This window comes from Phyllostomus hastatus, unplaced genomic scaffold, assembly GCF_019186645.2.
Source record: "Phyllostomus hastatus isolate PE091 unplaced genomic scaffold, TTU_PhHast_1.1 phas_scaffold_317, whole genome shotgun sequence".
Classification (NCBI taxonomy): Eukaryota; Metazoa; Chordata; class Mammalia; order Chiroptera; family Phyllostomidae; genus Phyllostomus; species Phyllostomus hastatus.
The window spans coordinates 13,825,961-13,849,697 of record NW_025334023.1 but is presented as its reverse complement, the minus strand read 5'-3'; the positions used below and the strand labels follow the sequence as shown (position 1 = coordinate 13,849,697).

Here is a 23,737-nt window from a genome sequence, read left to right as displayed (position 1 = left end):
CAATGAGGGTACAGGGGTTTACAAGCAAAGAGCCTTTTCTCATGAAGCTCACATTCTAGGGAGAAACAGACAATAAACCATTAGAAAAATGAGTTAATACTGGATGTGCTAAGTTCTTTGAAGGGGAAAAAAACCCTTCACTATATAGTCCCTAATGGAGGCCAACACTGGATGAAGTGGAAGAAAGGCCTTTGAGTTGACAACTTAGTAGAGATCTGAGACAATGAGCATTCCACGTAGAGGCAATAGCAAGGGCGAAGGCCCTGAGTGGGGAGGAGCCTCAGTGGGTGGAAACACAGGAAGGAGCAAGTGTGGCTAAAACTCAATGAGAAGAGTGGAGTGAAATGAACCTCAAAAGCTGTCAGGAGCCATGGTATGGGATAACTTGTTGGCACCAAAAACTAGTGAATTTTATTCCACACACAATGGAATGTTTGCTTTAAAATAAATCGTCTGGCCATGGTGTGTACAAAGTGTAAAATTAGATTCAGGAGTCCTGGCTGGCATAGCTCAGTGGATTGAGCACCGACTATGAACCAAAGTGTCCCAGGTTCGATTTCCAGTCAGGGTACATGCCTGGGTTGCAGGCCATGGCCCCCAGCAACCGCACATTGATGTTTCTCTCTCTCCCTCTTTCTCCTTCCCTTCCCTCTCTAAAAATAAATAAATAAAATCTTTTAAAAAATTAGATTCAGGACTAGATGGACACAAGGTCCCTGTCTGACCTCAACGACCCATGGCAAGCTCCACGGGGTCCCTAGGAGCCTCTTAGCAGCTGTAGGCCCTGTATCAGACAGCGCGGTCCTATAGCACTTTCAGCAAAGATAGGCTGTTCCATACCTGTGCTCTCCAATCCCATAGCCACTGTGTGCAAGTGGTTCTTGGGCATGTGAAACGTGGCTAGTGCGACTGAGGAACTGGATTTTTAATTTTATTCCACATAAATTTTTAGAGTCATGTGTGGCTAATGGCTGTTGTACTGGATGGCACAATGCAATGCTGAGCGCTGGGGGTCTGAGGATTTCTATTCCGAATCCCCGGGCCAGTGCCTTCCCCAAATAGTGGAAGCGTCAGAAGGTATGTTGGTCCCCCAGGCGTTCAGCTTAAGACCGAGTGGCTGAGGGGGGCGGCGTTCTGAGCTTCATTTCTTCTCTGGGGATGTATGCACACACGGGTACGAGGAGCCCACGTGCATTCCCAGGGGAAGCGCCGCACTGAGAACAAAAATTTCGGGGACCTCACTTTCTAGATTGCACCATCCTCACCCTGTCGCAGTCGCGGGCGCGGTCCAGCCATTAGCAGGAGGGAAGCAAGGGCCCGCAGCGCCTCGCCCCGCCTGCCCCGCAGCGGGGCAGCGAATTCCTCAGCTTGGGGGGCCGTGCAGGTGCGCTGGAGAAGGAGGGGATCGAGGCAAGCCATCGAGCTGGATTGCATGTTCAGGGATCCCTTGCTGCGCAGTCGCTTCTTCCCGGGGATGAGGGCGGGGGTGACGCGGCTGTCACCTGCACTGAATCTGCTTCCTGGGCTGGCTTTCGCTTTGCCCGGAGCTCTGCGAGGCCTGCGCACCGCAAGCCCTGAGAGCCGCGCAGGTGGACGCCGAGGAGGGGCGGGGCTGGCGCCTTGAACCCTTCCCGAACCCCTGGCCCTGTTCCGAAGGACTGGTCCCGGGTTCAGGCACGGAACCCTGCAGCGCGCGTAGGGCCTGCCTGGCCGGAAAGCGCCCCTGACCTTGGTTTCTCCCCGGTGCCAGGTCTGCTCAAGGACCATGGGCGCCGCACTGGGCACGGGCCCGAAGCTGGCTATCCTTCCCCGCCGGGCCTGCGGCACCATCCCACGTTGGGCGCCCTCCGCACCTGCCCGATGCAGCCACTCCAAGCCCGGCCCGGTGCGCCCTGTGCCCCTGAAGAAGAGAGGATACGATGTCACCAGGAACCCGCATCTCAACAAGGTAACGGTCCTCGAAGGTAGGATGGCACAAGCCGGGATCCCGTGGCGGCAGAGGGCGGCGCCCCGCCTCCTGGGATCTTCCCAGGCGCCCTTCCAGCGATTTTCCATTTTTGCTTTGCAGGGGCTTGAGTTAACTAGGCTTGGCTCCCACCCCTATCCTCCAACCCCCTTCTGCTTAGAAAGGAACACGATATATACTGGGTTAAAGTGCTCGTGACCAGTCCGACCTGATGTCAGTCAGATCTCCCCTTGATAGGTACTAATTTGTTGATCTTGGGTAGTTCCTCTACCCTGTAACTACAAGTTTCCTTATCTACATAAGAGAGACAATTGTTTCAGGATTGTCGTGGGATTTAAAGAGAAAATGGAGGTAGAGTTCTTTGCACAGTGTACCTGGCACCTAGTGAGAACAAATGTCAGCTGAAGTTATTATTCTGAGAAAAAGATTAATATGAAAGCAGGAACAGCAAAGTCTAGAACTATAGAATCTTTAAACTTTAAAGGGGCATCAGAGATTCTAAGTCAAACCTCTCCTTTTACAGATGAGAAAATAAGACAAACAGGACTTGCCCAAGGTCACCAACTAGTTAGTTCTGGCAGCCCAGCAACTGGAATCCAGATTTGGATCTCTAGTGCTTTGGTCAAGTTCAGCCGACTGCTAATGTGGTGCTTAAAGGCACACACATTTGTTTCTGGGAATAGAGTTCAGTATCACTTGTTCAAAGGATTGAGCTGAGGAAAACAGAACAGTATTAAAACCCAGGAAGCAAGAGGCCTGGATTCTGATGCCTGTCACCCTACACCTTCTCAAATTAAATTTGTCTGAGGTTCAGTTTTCTCCTTCCTGAATGGGATGTTATGACAGACCCACCATTTCTAGCTCCTTTGGTTATTGTGACAATCAAATGAATTGCTGAATTTGATATAATATTTTAAATTAGATAAAGCCCCTGATAAGTAAGTAATTACTGTAAAATAAAAATTTTAATAACTTCTTTGCCTCAGGATTGTGAAATTCAAGTGAGGAAATGTGTGCGGAAAAGGTGTTTTTCAGAAATAGGAGCAGTTATGTAGATGCTAAGTATTGTGATTGTTTCCTACAGATTTAATAGAAGATAAGAAAAAGTCTTTCTTCTAAACTCTACCTATCATACTATCCCCCTGCCTTCTCCCCAAAAAACCCTGCATCCTTTGCATATTCCTAGTTGGGAATATTTAAAGTGTTTTATGAATTTGAATTACTTTGGTAGCAAGCGTTAGTAAATAAATTAGCTTAAGCAAACAAAATGTGCCTTTTAACTAAAAATATTTAGAACGGGGTTGCAGGCAAGGCTTGATCCATCAGTACAGATGGCATCCCTAAGGATAAAGGTTTTCTTTGGCACTCTGTTCTGCTTCTACAGCTTCATCCTCAGGCCCTATCCAGTGGCATCTGTCACCTCAGTGCTGCCATAGTCCCACATCTCCTATTCCATACCACCCAGGGACAGACAGACACTTTCTCCCGGTAGCTCTTATGGAAAAAACATTTTCTCTGAAGCTTCAGAAAAATAATCCTGATTCATGGACTCTGATTATATTCCCTTCCCATTCCCAAACTAAGCACCCTATCTTAAGCCAGTCTGGGCCCACCACAGAGTTAAAAATAGAATTTAAAGTTGGGCCACCCACACCAACTGATTTAGAATAAAGGGGATGTGGTTCCCCTACAGTAAGACTGTGCTGTCATCAGAGGAAGGAGGAATGGACGCTGCAAGGCAAAACAATAAATTCCCGCTATAGACTGCAATTGTTCTGACAGTAATTGCCTTAGAAGTACTGGCATATTACCAATCAGCACTTACTGTTTTGTGAAGAGTTAAACAAAATAAAGAAAGGTCTGAAGTGCCTGTTTTTTGTTTTGTTTTGTTTTTTAGCCTTAGGCTTATGGCTCTCTAAAAGCACTCTTGCCCTCATCCCTTTTTCCTTCTAAATAATATAAATGGGACATTGTCTATAAATCCAGGGGGACTTACCTTTTCATGATGTTAATAAATTTCTGTATATCCTTGAAGTCAGTTGATGACAGTCTGGAGTGAGGAGGGTACCTAGGGTGATGCCAGCAGAGCCCAGTGGTGTCTCCATTCACCCTCGGGAGAGAGGGAAAACAATGGAGCAGCTATGAGTGCCCTGCACTCCCACCAGAGTGCTGCCCTCTTGCTGTACTGCTGACCTCCAGTGCTGAGTCTCTAAGGAAGGCTTGAACCTTGGTGCTGACCACCAGCCATATGGAGAGACTTGCTGAATTAAACAGAACAACTGAGTTTATCATTGAGAAAGCAAGAGAAGGGTGGCTTTGAAAGGGCGCTGTGATTAATGGGTGGATCTGTGGGTGGATTTTTTTCTGCAAGACTATGAACTCCTCCAGGGCAGGGGCTGGTTTCATGCATCTGTGTTCAGCAGGGGTAGTTCCTGAAGGATCTAGCAAGGGTATGGACGTGAAAATTAACACTACATTCTTAGAATGTGTTCACTAGATTTGCATCCCACTTCTTTTTAAATCCTCACTGAAGGCATGTTCATTGACTTTAGAGAGAAGGGAAGGGAGAGAGAGAAAGAGGAAAAGAAACATTGATGTGTCCTCATACACACACAGCCACTGAGAACAAGAAATGCAACAATGACTTAAAACCCCATGTTATCTAAGAAGTTCTGTGGTCTTTAAATATATATGTATTTTTTACTAGATTGAGCATGGAGTAAAGTGAATTGACAGTTTATCTCTTTCTCTTTTGTACCTTTTGCTGGAATGAAAAAACCTATAACAAAAGAAGGAGGGAAATCAAACTTAAGAATCTAGACATATTTTACACTAGACAATATGTCTTATAATTCTTTCTTCTGTTCAATGCAAGTGCTACAAGATGACAAATGTGCATTTTAGGTAGATATATTTCATCATAAGGATGAAAAAGGCTATTTTTTCTATTTTCAATTTTTTTACTGCTACTGCATAATTGTGTAAGCTATTCAGGTACAGATTTACAAGATATATAAGTCTTAATGTAATCCAGGGGGACCAAGACTGATTCAAGTGCTCTAGTCAATTCTGGAATTTTCCCACTTGCCTTGTGTTTTAGCCATTTTAAGGAGCTTATCTCTTTATAAGATGCCAGGGTCATTCCAATTTATTGTGCATAAATAACACATCCATTAACTAGATCTGTTCCAAAATTCCTGACAAAAATTTTGAAAGATGAATAAAATATATACTTTAAAAATTAAAATAAAAAAAGAAACAATGATATGAAAGAGATGCATCGATCAGTTGCACCTCATATGCATCCCAGACAGGTTCGAACCTGCAACCTAGGCATGTGCTCTGACCAGGGATCCAACTACAACCTTTTGGTTTATGGGATGACGCCCAGCCCATTGAGCCACACTGGTCAGGGCTATATACCATCATTGATAGATCAGGAGAGACATTTGATTTGAAGCTTGAGGGCAGAGGGTCATCAGGAGGTGGGCTTCTCTGAAAGAGGAAGAGCCACTGAACAGGCCACACCTGGCTGATGTTGTGCAATGACAGAGTCAGGTCCCAGTTTTGTCATACTCTTGTCGTGTGATCTGTGACACATCTCCTGAGCTCCTCAGCCTGTGTCATCCCGCCGCTGGAAGGATCATGGGCGATAGCCCCTGTGGAATCATCATGAAAACTGCGAAATGCTAAATATTAGATGAGCATGTGGACAACTCCCAGAACTGGAGTTGAAGGGGCCCTTAGACATGGCTCTCACCTGGAACTGTTCAGACTACAAGCCACAGACTGTGGGATGTAAACTTCATTTAGTGGATCTAACCAGCATTTTTATTTTAAAGAAATGGATTGGATAGAATAAAAACTAGTAAGTGTATTAAAGCTAATAAAAACAAGTATTGTTCCCGATCAGCAGGTGAAGTGATGATTTTCACCGTGGATTATAATAAAAATGTTTTTGAAAAATATTATTTCCATCCAACATCTTGTTTTCAAGTGAAGAGGTGGGCTGAGGAGGGCACGTGGCCCCACAGAGATTGTCGCGGCTGCAGGAGTGGGCAGAAGCGGCCTCCTCCAGACTCCAAGGCCAGCGGGGAGCAGTGGGGACCCTCGTTCACATCTGCCTGGGCTGACGGGGCGTGTTCCTGATGATGGAACTGAAACTAGGTGATTCCAAGTTCCCTTCAGGAGTCTCGATTCTCTGAATGATGCAAATTTACCAATATATCAACTGCTGTTTCATTTTTTTACTAATGTTCTGCCTTTTTTCTAAAATGTATGTAATGACCTATTGTTCATATGGATTGTAGCAACAGAGTAAATCTTTGATTACATATTATAGGATATTAGCCATATCTTACCTATGTTAAACAGGCAATTATCAACCCCACTTTATAGGGGTATTTCTATAGGCTGGTATCATCCCCACTGTATTACTGCAGGAAGTGAGCCCTCGAAATGCCTCTGGCCCCAGTTTACCCATAGCCTCTTTTGGGAAGGGCTGTCCTGTTCCCCACTCCCCATGTTAGATGTGAGTCCCCTACTGTTTGTCTTTCCGCTTTGTGTTTGTTTCCTTCTGGCCCTGAGCACCCTGCTGTAATGACTGTTTAGTTCATCTTCCATACCAGACCCTGAGCATCTGAAGGACAGAGAAAATGTCTTGTCTGACTTGAGATGCTCAACAAATATTTGCTCTTTAATGATCTCAGTTTGTGACCCCTTTCCTCTGAACTTTATTAACCGTAATGCCACTCTTTGACAGTTAACCTAATGCTCTCATTGCCTAGAGAAATGATTACAAACGGCCCATTTGAAGTAAATACAATTACTTGAATCACATCTTTCCAGACTTCAGGGCATTTCACTGAAGGAATGTGTGATTTCCCAGAGTGCATCAGCCTTCCCCTTTGACCCACACACAATAACAATTCTTGCCATGACATTCCACTGACTCTTCGCTTGCAGTTTTTAAATCTCTTGGTCTTCATAAGTCATGGAAAACATGAATGAAGAGGGTGCTTCGTCAAGTCACTGTGATTAAGGACCCGCACGTTTCATGCAGTGGAGCCCCAGAAACTGCAAAGCACCATGGGTGACCACCTCCCTGTGTGGACTTGATGTGTTTAGATCGCTGACCGTGTAAGGCTTGGTGGCCAGCACTGCAGGGTTGGCTGTATCTCTGAGGCTACACAGGTTTCAGCTCAATCCCTCGTATATTTGGTGGTAATTTATTAGAGTCCCACACAGCTAGGATTTGCCTTTTATTCAAGTATATGTTTTTGTTCGGTGCCAGCTTAGAACTTAATCTTGCCTCCTTTTGGTGGGAGGACTCTGTCTTCACACACTTGACTCATTGATCAATCAGGACATGATGGCTGGGTTGTGCGGAGAATCAGAAACATGTGGGTGATGCTGTTTTTTGCCCCAAAGGCAGATAACATAATATGTCCTCTTAAGATCTCTTTCTGATGTGGTGTTGAATTGAGCATCTGCTCAAAAGAGAAGCAATGGATTATTAAGTAAACATTAGTTCCATAACCAGCAGTTCACTCCAGAGTTCAGCCTCTTACGCAGTGGCTCAAGGCATTGAAGCTCAAATACTGTTCAGATATTTTAAGAACAAACAAGCAGAGGCAGATGGACTTAAATCTTTTTCTGTCAAATATTGTCCTGGCTTCATGGAATTGGTAACATTTGGTGTTAGGCCTTTGTGTTTGGAACAGCTAAAATAATTTGTGTTAGTTAGGCTTAAAGTTCAGCAACTGTCACAATGTGAACATCAAACACAGAGGCTCAAAAAGACAGAAGCGTATTTCTGTCTTATAAACAAGTGTGAGCAGACAGTTACAGGTTGGCATGCAGCTGGGTTTTTTGCTTTGCTCTCCCCGCTGTGCATTTACATCTCATGGTTCAAGGTGGCTGCTCAAGCCTCTGCTGTTAATTCCCTACAAAAGCAAGTGGAAGGGAGAAATACCTGTGAAGGTCACAAAGTAGACATTGCAAATATCACTTCCACTCACATCCAATTGGTCAGAACTTGGTCATGTACTACACCTCACTGCAAGAAAACCTGGGAAATGTAACCTTTAGCAGGGTACCCATGTATTTAGCTAAAAATTCTACACATTAAAGAGAGAATGGATATTGAACTGCCTCAAAATATTTATGTGAAACTTTAATTTTTTACTGTTAATTTTACTCAACCTTTCAAACCCTCCAGTACTCCACATCCCCACCACTACCAGCTGTACTCGCTCCTTTATCATCTCACAGCTAGATTATGTAGGAGCCTCTTCACTGGTTTCCTGTCTTCCAGTCCTGTTCTTTCAACCGCTGCTCTGGGTCTGTGAGCCACCTTGGGAGGCTAAAACCTTGCACACATACTTAACCAATCTCTTTCTTTCAGACCCCAAGTCTAATCCACCAGATACTCCTGTTGCTCTATTTTCAGACTAGATCTGGAGTCCAAGCCCTGCTCACCATGGGTCCCACTTGGACCCGACTGCAAACATTTCCCTGTGGGGTGACTGCAGCAGCCTCCAAGCTGGTGTCCTGGCTTCCACCAGTGCTCCTCTTGTGTATTCTCCACACAACAGGCAGCACGACTTTTTAAAAACTAAGTTCGATCACATCACTCTTCTGACCACAACACTGCGAAGTCAGAGTCCTTACAGTGCCTTGCATAATCTGACCCTCTCTGACCTCATCATTGCAACTTGTGTTGGCTTCACTCACTGTCCAAACCACTCTGGCCTGCTGGCTGTTCCTCGCACACTCTAAGCATATTCCTACCTACAGTCTTTGCACCGGCTGTTTCCTCATCCTACAACACATGTCCCCTAAACAGCCACGTGGTTAACTCCCTCACCTTCTTCCAGGCATCTCACTTTCTCAGTGAGACTTATTCTGCCCACCGCACATGAAGTTGTAAATAGACCTTTCAACCTTCTTGGTCATCCTTAATTCAGTCTGCTCTCCCCCCATAGTATTTGACACTTCCTAACATACTATTTAATTTCCTTACTAATTATGTCTCGTATTTATTGTTCGTATTAACCACTATACTGTAAGCTCCTTTTAGGCAGGGATTTTTGTCTTTTTGTTCACTGATGTAGCTGACATACTAAGAACAGTGGCTGACTCACAGTTGGTGCCAGGGTCCAGCCTCAGTGGGGTCGCAGGGTCCCTGAAAGATGCACAGCTAAGGCGAAGAGACTGAATCGAGACACCGGGTGGGGTGCTGGAGGACAGCCAGGCTTTTTGGGCCCAACTGACTCACCGAGAAAAATCAATCTTTATTTTTATAGAGGAGGTTATACAACATTCAATGCATAGTATGATTATTAAAACAAAAATGGTTACCACAGAAACAATTTCTAAAAACACAGAAGATTTTACAAATCAATCATGTTAAACAAAGAAATAACCGAAAAGTACAGGAAGTCCCACAGATCAACCACATTAAACAAAGGTTATTTTGACCAAAAGGGTCATTAATCAGATAGTCAATGAAGCTATATGAGCACAAACTTTCAAATGCTGATTATAGTTAAATATCTACTAAGTTTCTATAGATTGGTCTAAATCAGAGGGGTATAAGGAGTGATTTAAAAATTAGTTATTTTATAGAAATTAGATTATCTGAATTAGATAAATGATTTTTTGCCTAGATCTATTAACTATATATCTGGGGGGGGGGCTATATTATATTTCCATATACTGAGATTATTATATTCAAATTAAAACTCCTTCCTCCTCTGTTTACCTGGTTCCATTAAATAACCGCTCCTGCGCAGAGCATGGGAAAGGCAATGACTCTAATAAATCTTGAGCTTTTGAATGGTGACTCCCTAGACATTCCTAGCAACAGCCTCCTCCAGCATTCTGGCAGCTAGCCTGCCCATAGTTTAAATCTATCCTTAACTTTCCAGGTGGGGGGAGTGGGCAGCATTAGGATTATTAGGGGCTTCTAGTTAGTGGTCAGCAAATCATTTCACGCAGAATCAGAGGCATCGTGCAAGGTTTTTTGTTATAAAGCACAGGTGTCCAAAAATCTCACCACCTGATGCTAATAGGGACAGGCATATGGGAAGAGATAGACAGGAGATCTGATCACAGTCGCCTCTGCCTCTGCTGTGCAGATGTGTCTCACCCAACCTGACTATGTCAAAGGTCAGCTGTTTGTGGGCTCCCGACAAGTTGGTGCTCTGTAAGTAGCTGTTGGATGAGTGAAGCATTCAGAGAAACATCTGCTGGGCCTCCTTCCTCTCATCCCCCCACTTTGCCCTGGAACCTCTCCTTGCCCAGTGTCCCCCCTGTGGTGCTGCATGCCCAGGATCACCTCTATCAGAGTGTGGATGAGCCTCACATCAGCCCTTTGTGTGCCCAGACACCCCCTGTAGAGTGAAGATTAGAGGAGCACAGCTCAGAGATGTTCACACTTCGATATTTCCAGTTTTACCGGCATTAAGCCAAGCCCAGGGAAAAAGAGGCCCTATTCAGGAGACACGTGCGGTGACTTGGAACCAGAGATGAAAGAGGACATTCTTGAGGCACAAGAAAAAACAAAAGGAGGATATGTGGGGAGTGGACCAGAAGTAGGAGACCCCAACATCTCCAACTTCCTAGAACCCTTACCCTCTACTTTGAATCCTTGGAGGCCCCATCCTTGCTCTGAGCCCTCTGATTCCCCTGTCCTGAAACACCCCTACTAAAGACAAGGAAACCATTTTGCGGACTAAGTGTGCCCCCCCCCACCCCTGCATCTTTATGTTGAAGCCCCAACCCCAATGTGGTGGTATTTGGAGGTGGGGCCTTTTGGAGGTAATTAAGTCATGAGGGTGGAGCCTCCATGATGGGATTAGTGCCTTACTGGGGACAGGAGATAACTCCCATTCCCTGTTCCCTATGGGCCACAGGAGAATATAGTGAGGAAATGGCCATCTGCAAGCCAGGAAGGTAGCCCTCACCAGGAACTTACTCTGTCAGCACCTTGATCTTGGACTTCCAGCCTCAACAATTTCCTGCACTTTAAGCTGCTCAATCTGTGGTATTTTCTTACAGCAGCCCAAGGGGAAGGCGACACCATGCCAGGAAGTGCTTTATCTCCCCAGGGTCAGAAAATTGAGGAGCGTAGGATGGGATGCCAGAAGCACTGAGGGAGATTTGCTTCTCCTGGAACCTGAGGTTGATGCTCAGAGAGTATTTTCTCCTAAACACGTTGTTATGAATAGTTGAAATGATCTCCAAAGAAAATATACTATGTGCGAGATTAGCATTTGTATGGTGATTATGAAGATTTCGGAAACACTGACTGATGTTTATGAATGTGTAATTCAAAATGCTAAATACTGAGTGAAATCTGTAACCATGAGTGTCACTGTAAACAGACGTAACTGTAAAAGACTTGGAAGTAAGAGTGAATACAATTATGTTAGGGTAGTGGAATTATGGGAGATCTATTTCTCTTTATAGAATTTTCTTTAATGTTCCTTTGTCTTCAATTTTAGGTTAGGGTTAGTGTTGGAAATTAATTTTCTAGAGCCAAGTAAATAAAATTCAGACCAACTTTTGGGATCTGACCCTTCTGTAACACAGGGGTGGCCTTCTCATCATGTGGAAATACCTTTAAAATAATCTTATTTCAAGGTGTGTCTGCACATAATTGAACTTGTAGAGGTGCTATGTTTAGACTCATGTAATGGAGCATTAACATAGGAACCAGCTGCCTGTTCTAAAAAGAATTGTCAACAACAACACCCAGGTGTATAAGCAGCAGCATGAAGGGCAGATCCCACACAGAAATACACATAGTCCGACTCAGAGTCGGGCCACTGGCACCTACGCCAGTCAGAGTGTGGGCTCTCTATGGAGTCTCTGTGGGTACTTTATCAGGTTCTTCTTCAGTCTCCCTGTTTCTAGTTTCTCTTGGTCTCCTTGGGCTTTTATAGGCTCTGGGGGTTATTGCTTCCTTTTACTTTGTATTTTTGTCATTTCTACCAAAGGTTTCTTTTATCATCTACCCTCTTCTTTGCAAGCATCAGTTTCATGGTGAGAGGGGGAGAAAGGCCTTCTGATTCATACAGCCATTGCAAAGCGGTCACCAATGTGCAGCACTTTTGCTGGCAAAGACATAGATTGTAGTCAGCTTCCAAACCTTCACTTTGATGTGGAGAAAGCACACTGGGAAATCCTTTGGGGTGGTGTCCAACTGCCTCTCTGATGCAGAACACAAAAGATGTTCTATGATGCTGCGATGAAAATCTGAGGGCTATCCTACAAGTGGAGATGCTGAGGTCAGTGGTTAAAAGCATGCATTCATTCTGTACCTAAACGGTTGCCTAGCAGCCTGGTTAAAACACAGCTCTGACCAAAAGGACACAGTAAAGAGTAAAATGTACTTAGTCATTTGAGGAGAGGGATTTTTGATGGAAAGATCATCAGCTTTTGAGGAACTTGAATAAGAGAAAATCAAAGCTGCATTTGCTTTTAGAAGTGTTACTGAAAACTAGAGGGACCATAGGGGATAGAGTTGAATGATGAGCAACTTGAGAATATTATATTTTGGAAGGATTTTGTCTGAGTTCTATATTGTTATTTGATAGTAGGACTACATGAAGCTCATTGCATATTTGAAACATACTCCCCCATGGTGTGGAAGTCTGGAGAAGGCAGTCTCTGTTCCTTCGTTTTGTTTTACTTGGTTCTTTCACAAAAGAGAAAGAGGGAGCCAACACCTGCACAAGGTGGCACCTCTTCTGAGTTCCTGAGCTGTCTAGTGATTTCCCCAACAGGACAAAGGCTGCCAGGTGCCCCCATGGCGAAGGTGGAGCTGGGTCTTCTCTCCTGGTACACATCCCCCTTCCTCTGCTATCTGAGTGAGGTGTTGAGGGTTCCAACCCAGATTCCTATTATACTGGATTTCCTTCAGTGGCAGAATGCCTTATGGAGGCAATTCAAGTAATAATTATAAGAGCTAGCACTTTTTAGGACATACAGCATGGTAAGAATTGTTCTACACAGTTTCTGTAATTTAACTAATTTCATACGATACCACAATCTCTTGAACTATATAATGTTATATTACAGATGAGAAAATCTGAGGCACAAGGAGATTAGCTACTTGCCTGAAGTCATGCAGCTCATAGTGGCAGAGCTGGGCCTTGAACCTGGGCCATTTGGTTTTAGGGCCCACATCCTAAGCCCCTGTGCACTGTTGTCACTCTCTGTATGCAAGTGCCCTCTGACTTGGTACTAGTGCATGGAGTCTGATGTTCTGGGGCCGTGCTAGGTACTAAGAGGGGCATTCCCTGCTGTGGCCCTCTGAGGGGCTATTATCCAGTCTGCTGACTCTGTTAGAATCAGAATCTGAGAGCTGGAGGAAACTTCAAAGATCACAGGATGCCTTCTTTTCACCTTTTAAATATATGTAATTCTTCCAAGACTCATTTGTTTATCAAATTTATTCAAAAGACATTTGCTGAGTACCTATCACACGTTAGGTATTGGAAACCAGAGGGTGAAAACAACACACCTTTTGCCTTCAAGGAGCTTACATTGTAAGAGGAGTGGAGGTGGGGGCCGGTTAGTAAGCAGGCGTTTCAGTTCAGTGGGTCGACCTATGGAGAGGAGCACACGTGCAAGCGCTACGGGAGTGTGGGAGCAGGGTGCAGAAACACTCCCTATGCAGGGCTGTGGGCACCAACACGGGTGGGAGAGGAGGGCTTGGTAGAGGAGGGCAGTGGAGAAGAAGCTGTCTAGATCAAACCATGAAAGACAATGGCTTTTTCTCTGAGAACAGCCACCTTTTGTGCTGGAATGTACAGGAATTGAGCAGTAGACCTGCACCTTATCAGGAGCCACATTTTCAGAAAACTAAATAATAGTATAAAACCTCTCATTCTATAGGCAGAGTTAATGATATAGTTCCAGTACTGTGACATGCTCTTTGATTTTGTTATTTTCTTTGCTTTTGTGTTGCACAACTCTAGGGGGCACTATTCACCTTAGGTGCATGATAATTTTCAGCATGCTTGAGGGCTCAGCTCTCCAAGGACACCACTATACTGCCGTCCTTGATAATGCCACATGGAAGTGACTCATTCAGCCTCAACACTCCTTTGGCGTTTAGCTTGTGCAGACACTCTCTTTTCCACATTTGGTCTTGGTGTACATTTACAATGTGGACATGTGTCTCCATCTCAATGCTTTCCACGAGCCAGAACCCCCCCGTCTTAGGCACTACAGGGCCAGCACAATGCTTTCTTCAGAGCAAACCCTCAATAAAAATTAGTTACACAAATCCTTTTCACATTCCCTCCTGGACAGACCAGAAACCTCTGTGGTGAAGAATGCTAGTACACTACCCCATCTGCTATCTCTTCTACTTTACATAAATCTCGGTTCTAGTTAGATCTCTCCATGGAGCTTGGAGAGTTTTGAAAGCCAAGATGCAGCTTTTATTTTGGCCATATACATTTCAGTAATTCATTTCTTTAAGAGAGTTTTCTGTTCTGATGCTGTACCACCCAGGTGCACTTGACCTAAAGAAAAGCACCTTTATGATGAGATCATTTATTCTCATCTTTGAGGCTACTTTAAAAACATTAGATTTAGACCTACTACAACTAGCAATAGGTTAAAGGATTTTGTAGATGACAGAAAGTATTCAGCTGGAATCAAATGTGTGACCCCCTCCACCACCCAGGGGCACAGTCCATGCCCAGGTGTTGGGTAGCAGAGCACACTGGCTATGAGCTAGGGATTTGGAGTCAGAAAACCACAAGTTCCAATTCCAGCTCTTCATTCACTAGACTTGGGATCTTTGGAAGGCCACTTCATTGCTCTAAGCCTCAGTTTCCTTATCTTTCCTCATTGATAATAAAATATACCTACTTCACAGGGTGCTACAACAATTGATGTATGTAAAGCACAGTGTAAGTGCTCAATTAATTCTCATCTAGTACAGGTCTCTAAAGATTTTACCCCTTTCCTAACACCGTGGGAAGCCCTGTGTGGGTTGTAGAAGTCACGGACATGGAAGGTTGAGACCTGGTCCTTGCTCTCTTAAAACACTCAGTCTGGAAGGAGACGGGGAGGACCGAGGGATCCAAAGTCATCCTCCATGGGGTGAACACATCTGGTTTAGGCAGAGACTTGATAAAAGAGGACTGATTCAGGGAAGAAGCAGGTTAGCTGGAGCTTCAGTGATAATTTCTCCATAAGACAGAGTTTAAGGTTAATTTAGACTTTCGTCTGAAAGACACTTAAATAAAAATGTCACTAGCAGCAGAAAACTCAAGTGTCATTTGAAGAGCTGGTATTTTTGGAAGTTGAAGCTGGTGTTGAAGGGAATGGCTACCGATCATACCCTGCAGGAATCTCAGGGTTTTGGCACATTCTAAGCAAGGTTTTTTAAAGTAATGCTGAAAAACATATCCAAATTTAGCTGAATCTGTTTCTCTGTTTGTCTCTCTCTCTATCTCACCTCTCTCTCTCTCTCTCTCCCCTTCCACCCCATCATCTGTCTATCTATCTGTCATCACGATGACACTCCTAATTTCATGGTAGCAAAACAGTAAGATAAGAGGATGTCTACTATGGTAGTTTAGCATAAAAGTTAAAATGTTGCTATAAATTCAGGTAAATAGGGCATGGTGGGGCCTAGCAAGGAGCACCCAGCAAGGAGCTTAAGATAGTCCTACAATCTCCATATATTCTGCCTTGGGTAATTAATAAATACTTGCATATACACATTTTAAATGAGCATGTCTGCTCTGTTATAACTCAGAATAAGCATGCCCCAAGAGACCCTTATGGAATCATCTTGTCCAGCCTTTTGCCTTTGGGCAGATAATATCCTACATGTCACCACCTTTTTACAGATAGGGTTTCAGCAGCCAAGAGCGATTGAATGCCCTGCCCAGGAAGTAAGTTGTGGTGGTTGACGCTGGCCCATTTGGGGTGGTGTTCGTCTCTTAGACCCACTGCCTTTGGAAGGTAGCACTTTGCTTGTCATCCTGAACGAGTACCTGAGTCAGCCTCAGTCGACAAGTGGAGGGCTTTTGAATGTCTCGTAGAAAGGATGTGCTTTAATACTGAACACTGCTGCATGTTGCAGACGCACACATCCGCTAGCTCAGCTCCTGCTGTCACTCCTGTGCGTCTGTTTCTGATGAATGGCCATGCTCCTGACTCCCAGCTTCGGTTCAGCTTTTCTATTTTTTCTCTGCAGTAACATGATCTCGAAGATAGTCCACAAACCATTTGACAGCGAGCTTAGTCCTCACGTCATACTCTCCCTTCTTATCTCTTTTATTTTTGGTCTCTTCTAGCCCATAATTACTTGTTTTGACTGGTGAAATCACTTCAGGTCCCAGGACACTGAATAGCAATGCAGTTGCCACCTGATAAAGCTGAAGTAAAGATAGGTGGTGTGGAGAAAAACCTATTAACAGCCATTTTTAGAAAGAGGCTTTCCAATCTGCCCGTCAGAGCTGAAAGATTTCCCCTATTCTCACACTCCATGAGCTGGCAGCAGCTTCTCCTCCTGTCTGAGACGCCTCTGCCTTACCACGCCTGTGGGAGACGGTGGCATGGAAGCCAGTGGGGCAGCCTGCCAGGGGCTGTGGGGAGGGAGGACCTGCTGAGCAGAGGGAGAACCCTACCTGCAGTGAGCAGCCTCAGCTGCAGGCTGCAGGCTCTCGAGTAGTCTCAGCTTTAGTTAACTGATCTGTTCAATCTTCTGTGACCTTCCACCAGTCCACTGGACACAGAGTCAGCTGCCTCCGCTGGGGTGCATAATTGCTAGAATAATATCATTAGAAATAACCATAAATACTTATATAATGCCTAACATGCCAGGTTCTCTTACATTAATTATTCCCAAGCAGAGAAACACTTGTGGAGAACGTAAACTCTGTCCACAGTTCTCTCACCTCTTGTTTCCATGGCCTCCTCTTCCTTATAGATATCTTCACAAGATATCCTGAGGGTCTTCGTAGTAACCACAGGCTTCCTAGGGCTGCTAAACTAAGTGGGCCTTTTCACCTTACAGAGTTCTGCTTTCTGTCCTGGATCTCAGTTCTTCTTTACTTACTTCCTCACTGCCTTCCTATCCATCCATCCATCCATCCATCCATCCATCCGTCAGTCTGTTCATTTACCCTCCATCCATCCAGCCATCAAATATTTACTGAGCATATGCATTTATCTGGCACTGTTAGGTGTTGGAAATAACACAGTAAGCATGACAGCTACTATCCTTCTCCTTACTGAGTATATAATCTAGTGAGAAAGACAGTAAGTAAACAAAATTATACAGATGGTTATTAGTGGTAGAGAAGAAATACACAGTACAGTATGAGAAAATAACAAAGTTTCTACTTCAGTGGTAAGGGAAGACCTCTTAAGAGGTGATACTTGAGAAGAGACCTAAAGAGAGAGGAGCCAGCCAGAAGAAAAGCCCTGTGAGAGTGGTTCTGGTAGAGAGAACAGCACATGTGGAACCTGGTTCTAAGCAAGGACGTGATCTGATATATGTTAATGGAAGATCTCTCTGGTTGCCATGTGAAGAACGGAGTGGAGGGGCAAGAGTGGAAGCAGGGAGACTAGTTAGAGGCTCCTGCAGCAATGAGAAGGTGGTGGCTGGGGTGCGGAAGGTGTCAGGGCAGAGGAGAGAAGGGTTGGTTTGGACACAGAGTTTGAAGGCAGAATGTGTCTTCCTTCAGATTCACCAGGATTTCATCTGTATTTCCACCTGCCATGCCTTGTAGCCTTCAAACAGGGACTGCCAGTATTTATTTTAATTAATCTCTTTCTTCAGCATACCTCATAGTAATAAGGAAACAGAATGTTTTGTTTTACCTGTGGCTCTCATGATGTGCATCCCAATTGGTCGTCTGATTTGATCCCCACAAAAGCCTTGTGAAGCAGGCATCATTACCTTTGTTTTTGTGGGGGGACTCTAGGGCTTCCCTGGCAGTGAGGGGCAGCAGCAATACTCAATCCAGATTCTCTGGGACCATTCACTGGTTTATCCAACAAACATCTATTGAGCACCTACTGAATTCCAACTACTCTTCTAGGTTTGAAAAACAGAGTTGAATCAGTTATGGTCTCTGCTTACAAGGAAATTAAGAGTTCAGAGAAAGAGACAGACTTGCAAGATTATAAATGTAATACAGTAGAATAGGCTTTAATTATATTAAAACTTCATTATTAACAATGTCCAAGTAAGTTTTTTCTTGGTGGAAAGGAAAAAAGGGTGAGATTTCTTAAAGCGGTAACTATGATTCTTATATTAAATTGCATAATGTGTTGCACAAAGAAATAGGAAAATCTGCCCTGACTGGTGTGGCTCAGTGGACTGAGTGCTGGCCTGCAAACCAAAGGGTTGCTGGTTTGATTCCCAGTCAGGGCACATGCCTGAGTTGTGGGCCAGGTCCCTAGTAGGGGGTGCATGAGAGGCAACCACACATTGCTGTTTCTCTCCCTCTCTTTCTCCCTCCCTTCCCTCCCTAAAAATAAATAAATAAAATTTTTTTAAAAAGAAAGAAAGAGGAAAATCTACTCTGACCTCTCTCCTGAGATGATCACTTGTTTTCCTTGGTGTGTCAGTGCTAAGACCTAAAAGACATAGAAGGATTCCCTGAGCAGACACGTTGGGGAAAGATGTCCCAAGCAAATTTAGCAAAATTGTACGGTATGTGAGAAGCCCTGGGTGATTCTGAAGGAGGACAGAGTGTGTGGGGTGATGGGCTGAGGAGCAGGGCAGGGGTCAGATGTGGGTGGGAGTCTGGGGCTGCTCTTTGCCTGGGTGAAGAGTGTGACCTTAGTCTTAAAGGTGAAGGAGAACACTGAAAAGTGACACTGTGGGATTTGAGCTGTAGACAGACCACTCTGGCTCTGGGGAGAACAAGATCAGCTTCAGGGAAACTAGTTAAAAAGGAATTCAGTTACCATAGGAGAGATGAGGAGAACTTGATAAGCCTGATGGTGCAGTGGGCACAAATGTGCTAAGTAAGCCAAAGATTGTGTCCCAGAATTCCTTGGGCTCTATAATAGCAGCAATAGGAGTTCAGATTTATTGTCAATATTTAAAAAAACTTACACAGCCCTGGCTGGCGTAGCTCAGTGGATTGAGCACACGCTGTGAACCAAAGTATCACAGGTTCGATTCCCAGTCAGGGTACATGCCTGGGTTGCAGGCCATGACCCCCAGCAACCGCACATTGAAGTTTCTCTCTCTCTCTCTCTCTCTCTCTCTCTCTCTCCCCCTCTCTCTCTCTCTCTCCCCCCTCTCTCCCTTCCCTCTCTAAAAAATAAATAAATAAAATCTTTAAAAAAAGAGTAAAGCTTCGGTGCAAATGGTAGGAATATCTTTAAAAAAAAAACTTATGGAAACCTTATATTTATCCATCATAAATTTACACAGCTTAACGAGGATGGTGAGTTCCTTTATCTTTGCCTAGAATTAAACAAAGTAAAACTATTAACACTGTTTCTCTCATGCAGATATCAGAAGTTCTTCTTGGAAGTTAGATGTGTCTTAAACATTGGGAAACAAATTAACAATTGCAAATGTAAGATTTTTAAAGACATGAAATTCCTTAAGGGGCACTTTGGGACTGGGGAAAATGTGAGGATTGGAGCTGTCTTTATTTTAAGTGTTCTATTGTGAATATTGGTGTCATTGGGCTTTATCTAACTAGCCATCCTTGTTGTGGTTCTGTTTGCACACTAGTACTAATCTTATCTCCCAGACTGGAGAAAAGGCACTGGTTCACTGAGAATGTGGTCATATTAGCTGGTGTTTTTGTCATAATGGGGACATCCATTGCGCAGCCTCCCATGCCATAACTGGCATCATTGCCCTCATGACGAAGCTGTAATGAGACTATTTTAACCTCTAGGAGCTCAAGGGACTTCTCTCTTCTATGTTCTTCCTCAGTTTCCTAGAAAAACAATAATTCTTTCCATTGGAAATAGGAAGAATGTTCATAATTTGGAAAGAATATTTTCTAGATGAGAATTTTCTCTCTTTGGTTTTTTTCCTCCCTTTCCTTCCTCTCTTTTTATGAGAGGACTTAGTTGGAATAGTAACAAGGACTAGAAGTTCATGCAATGTGAACCTCTCATGAATTTGGCCTACCACATGCAAGTGCTGTCACTTTCTCCATTGAACTCAATTTTAGCTCGCCTTTCTCTTTGCTGAGTCCTGGCTTGTCTTATGAAGCATGACTCCTGGAGAAGAAAAACAGAAACTCAGAGCTTGCAGGAATGATTTTCTTGGCCAATTCAACCCAGTATCAGTCACTTGTCTAGGTAGAAAGCTATTTAAATTTTTTTAAGGTGAGGTTTTAATAGAACCAGCAGCAAGAATGCCATAATAAGCACGTTCTTGTTTTTCATATATTTTTTGGTGTCATCTGGACAAGATCATCTGTCACATGATATATTCTAGTCATGAAGCTACTGACATCATAAAAAGTCTGATAATATAAACAAATTTTCCAGAGTGCGCATTCTCAGGAAGCTAGGTCTTAGAGTTCTTACAGAATTGTGAAAAAATCTGGTTTTACACTGTGGGTTTCCCAGTCTTTGATCTTACGTGATTTACCCTGTGTAGGAAAAGTGCAGTGGCCATCTTTGGTTCACACCCTCTTCAAATAGTAAATTTTCATAATTCATCATAACATTGTAAACATTTTACAATATTGAAGCTTCCAAGGATAGCTGTAAACACATTTGCAACCATTTAGCTGATGGTATATAGATCTAAGTGACCCTTATGTATCTATAGTCCATGGGTGGGGGAGCATTTATTTTATTGGCTTTGCCTCTGAAGTGCAGTTTCCATTAGCCCACTTAGAAAGTGCTACATTAGCATCTCTGGCCAAATAACCTTTTCTGAAGTGCTCTCCTTTGGTTCTTGTTTTTTAATTCTGTCATAAACTGTTGTTACTTTTACTGTTGCTTTCTCATTTTTCTTACCAAGTGAGTGAGAAGACTTTTCTCCAACTCTCTTCTTTTCTACTTAGTATCCGGACATGATATTTAGCCCATTAAAGTTGTATAAGGGTTACTAAAACTTCTAATTCATTGGAATATATGTTATGCATTCATTCTTATGAGATGTACTAATATGTCCCTTTCATTGACCCCATTGACACAGAGACAAGATTATGTGTGCTTAATTGGCTCCTCAATTGTTGAACATGATGATGTTAGCCTCTTGGGGCTGGGGGTCACAAACACTTTCTTCCCCATTTCTTTCTATCAGGACTCACTGCCCAAGTCTGGGGGAGATGGGCAAAGGGCAATATCCTAGAGATGAGATCTTGGGGGCTGAAAGGGAGGGATGATTCCTGGAATATCAATGGTGGAACACCAAACCCAGGAGAGGAGAACAACTGAATGAGGAAATGGACAGTGATGGGGATCAAGAAGAATTGGATTGTGCATCATGTTGGAGAATATAATTAAAGGTATAACATGGCAGATAGGAAGGGAAGTGAAGAGAGAGAATTAAGATTCAGGTCTGCAAGAGGTGAGGTGAGATCAATCAAGATCAGAATGAATGACAGCTGGGTACCTACGGAGAATTACTGTTTTGGTGGGTCTTGGCATCTCTTAGAGAGGTAACTCGGCCCCTTAAGAAAACCTGACTGGGCTAGATGGCTGCAGCCTGCCCCGTCAGTGCCAGAGGCCTGTGTCCTTTGAGCACTTGGTAGTTACATGTTAAAGCTGTTGTCCCAAACACGGGGATCACAGACATTCACCTCTGCAGACCATGGCAGTTGCCCTATCTTGCTATAGCCTGAAGGATATCAGGGTCCCTGAGGTTCAATGAAATAGGACCTAGAGGCCCTCTAGCTTGGGAAACTCCTTACTGTATTTCCACATTGTGGTGGCCTTCAGTGCCAGCAGTTATTATACTCTGTGGATCTCCACCAAGCCTGAACTCCCTGTTGCAGGACCCAATGTACCAGAAGATATCATGGTAGGAGTCTGGCCTGGGCATCCAAAGGATCACCATGCAGCCTTGATTTTGTTGTCTCTTCTTTCTATATCAGGGACTTCTAGAATGGCCACCACTTAGCCATACCCCTTTCTTACTAGCAGGAGAATGGTGTTAGCTGGTGGCTGAAGTTTGGCCTTGATGCCAAACGTCAGTTCTGACCTCATGTCCACTCTCTCTTCCTCATAGTAAATGTTCAGGTCATGTGCCCAGAGGTGGGTTCTGATTCCTATCAGCTCCACTGATTCGGTTCTCTCCCACCTCCCACTAAGCACACCTGCCCTCGGGCACTGCCCAGCATAGTTAGAGGACCATGTCCCAACTGTCTGCCTGTCTTAGAGGTCATATGACGTTTGGAGCAAAACTACATTTATAACTTAATTTGAAAGTATGTTCAGGTTTCTTTCACTTTGAAATTTTCTGCTTTAATATGGAGCTTCATTTTTATTCCACTGAGCATCTCAGTTTATAGAAAATAGACGGTATTTCTGTTCAAGACATCATTGAGATCAGCAAAAATGAATTTATGGAGTCTTTTTTCCTTTAAGAGCATACTAGCTTTGAATCCAAATCCAAGAGGAAACTCAGGTCCAGGATTCTAGGACAGAAATCACCAGACAGGGGTGTCCTGCGAGCCCTTTTTATGGAGTCATCCTTTACATACTGATATGGGAGCTAGGATAGACGCTTTGTGCCAGGAAGAATCAGTCATGGCAGTGCGTGGGGGAGATGTTTATCCTTGGGGTAAATATTTGGGTGGGAAGTTTGTGTTTCAAGACACTGAGCATGAATTGTAAATAAAGCCATTCTGCTGTTATTTAATCACTTCTTATTTTCTTACAGGATCTCATGGAAACAGATTATGTACATTAGGGGGACTCAGCCTGTTCATTCTCATTGAGTAAATCTGCTAGAGGAAAAGATACTACTTCAGGTTTTCTTTAGACTCTGGTGAGAATAGAACCTTATTATTGGGACAAACAAACAAAAAACAAGAACGACAAATTTTTGCAAGAAACCACTAATGCCTGAGACAGGAAATCTTAGCCTGATATAGTGAAAAGAACATAGGCCAGGGAGAGAGGAGATATCTCCTTAGAGATGGACCGAGTGGTCCTCATTCTCAGCTGTGGTACCTGGGGAAATGATCCACACCCATCTCTGAGCTTCTGTATCTGGGGCATTGGAGTTGATGTCTTCCAAGGCTCCTTCCATCCTAACAGTCTCTGGATATAAGAAATGTGTACCTGGCTGGGTGGCTCAGTTGGTTGGAGGGTTGTCCCATACACCAAAAGGCTGTAGGTTCTATTACCAGTTAGGGCACATATCTAGGTTGCAGGTTTGATCTCTGGTTGGGGTGCATACAGGTGGCAACCCATCAATGTTTGTCTCTCATGTGGATGTTTTGATGTTTCTCTCCCCCCGCCCCTTCCTTTCTCTCTAAAATCAATGAACATGTCCTCAGGTGAGGATTTTTTTTTTAAAAAGGAAAGAAAGAAATGGGCACTGTGAGGGTGACTTCCTCAGGGGCTCTCAGCCAGCTCTGGAGGTGCAGCTGTTCAGTTTCTGTTAGGAGACAAGCGAGGGAGTACAGGGGAAGGAGTTCAGGCTTTGGAAGTCAAGGGGTGTGGGTTTGCACCCTGTCCCTGCCACTTACTGGCTGTGTGATCTTGAGAAAGCTACTTGATCTTTCTTTTCTGCAGTCTCCTGTCTATGTACTGAGGATAACAATTCCAATCTCCAAGGTCATT

The 23,737-nt window shown here is 44.0% G+C and overlaps 1 protein-coding gene across 2 annotated transcripts in view; it reads left to right on the top strand.

Annotated features, from left to right (window-relative positions):
* The first annotated feature begins 1,205 nt into the window (after positions 1-1,205).
* Positions 1,206-23,737, top strand: part of ME3 (malic enzyme 3) — a 189,120-nt gene continuing 166,588 nt past the window's right edge. The window contains exons 1-2 of one of the 2 annotated variants that reach the window (XM_045818138.1): positions 1,206-1,384; positions 1,751-1,948. In XM_045818138.1, the coding sequence (XP_045674094.1) occupies positions 1,766-1,948 (183 nt within the window). In that variant the 5' untranslated portion in view covers positions 1,206-1,384; positions 1,751-1,765. Of the gene's footprint in view, positions 1,411-1,750; positions 1,949-23,737 lie in introns of both variants that reach the window. The other variant, XM_045818137.1, reaches the window with a different exon arrangement.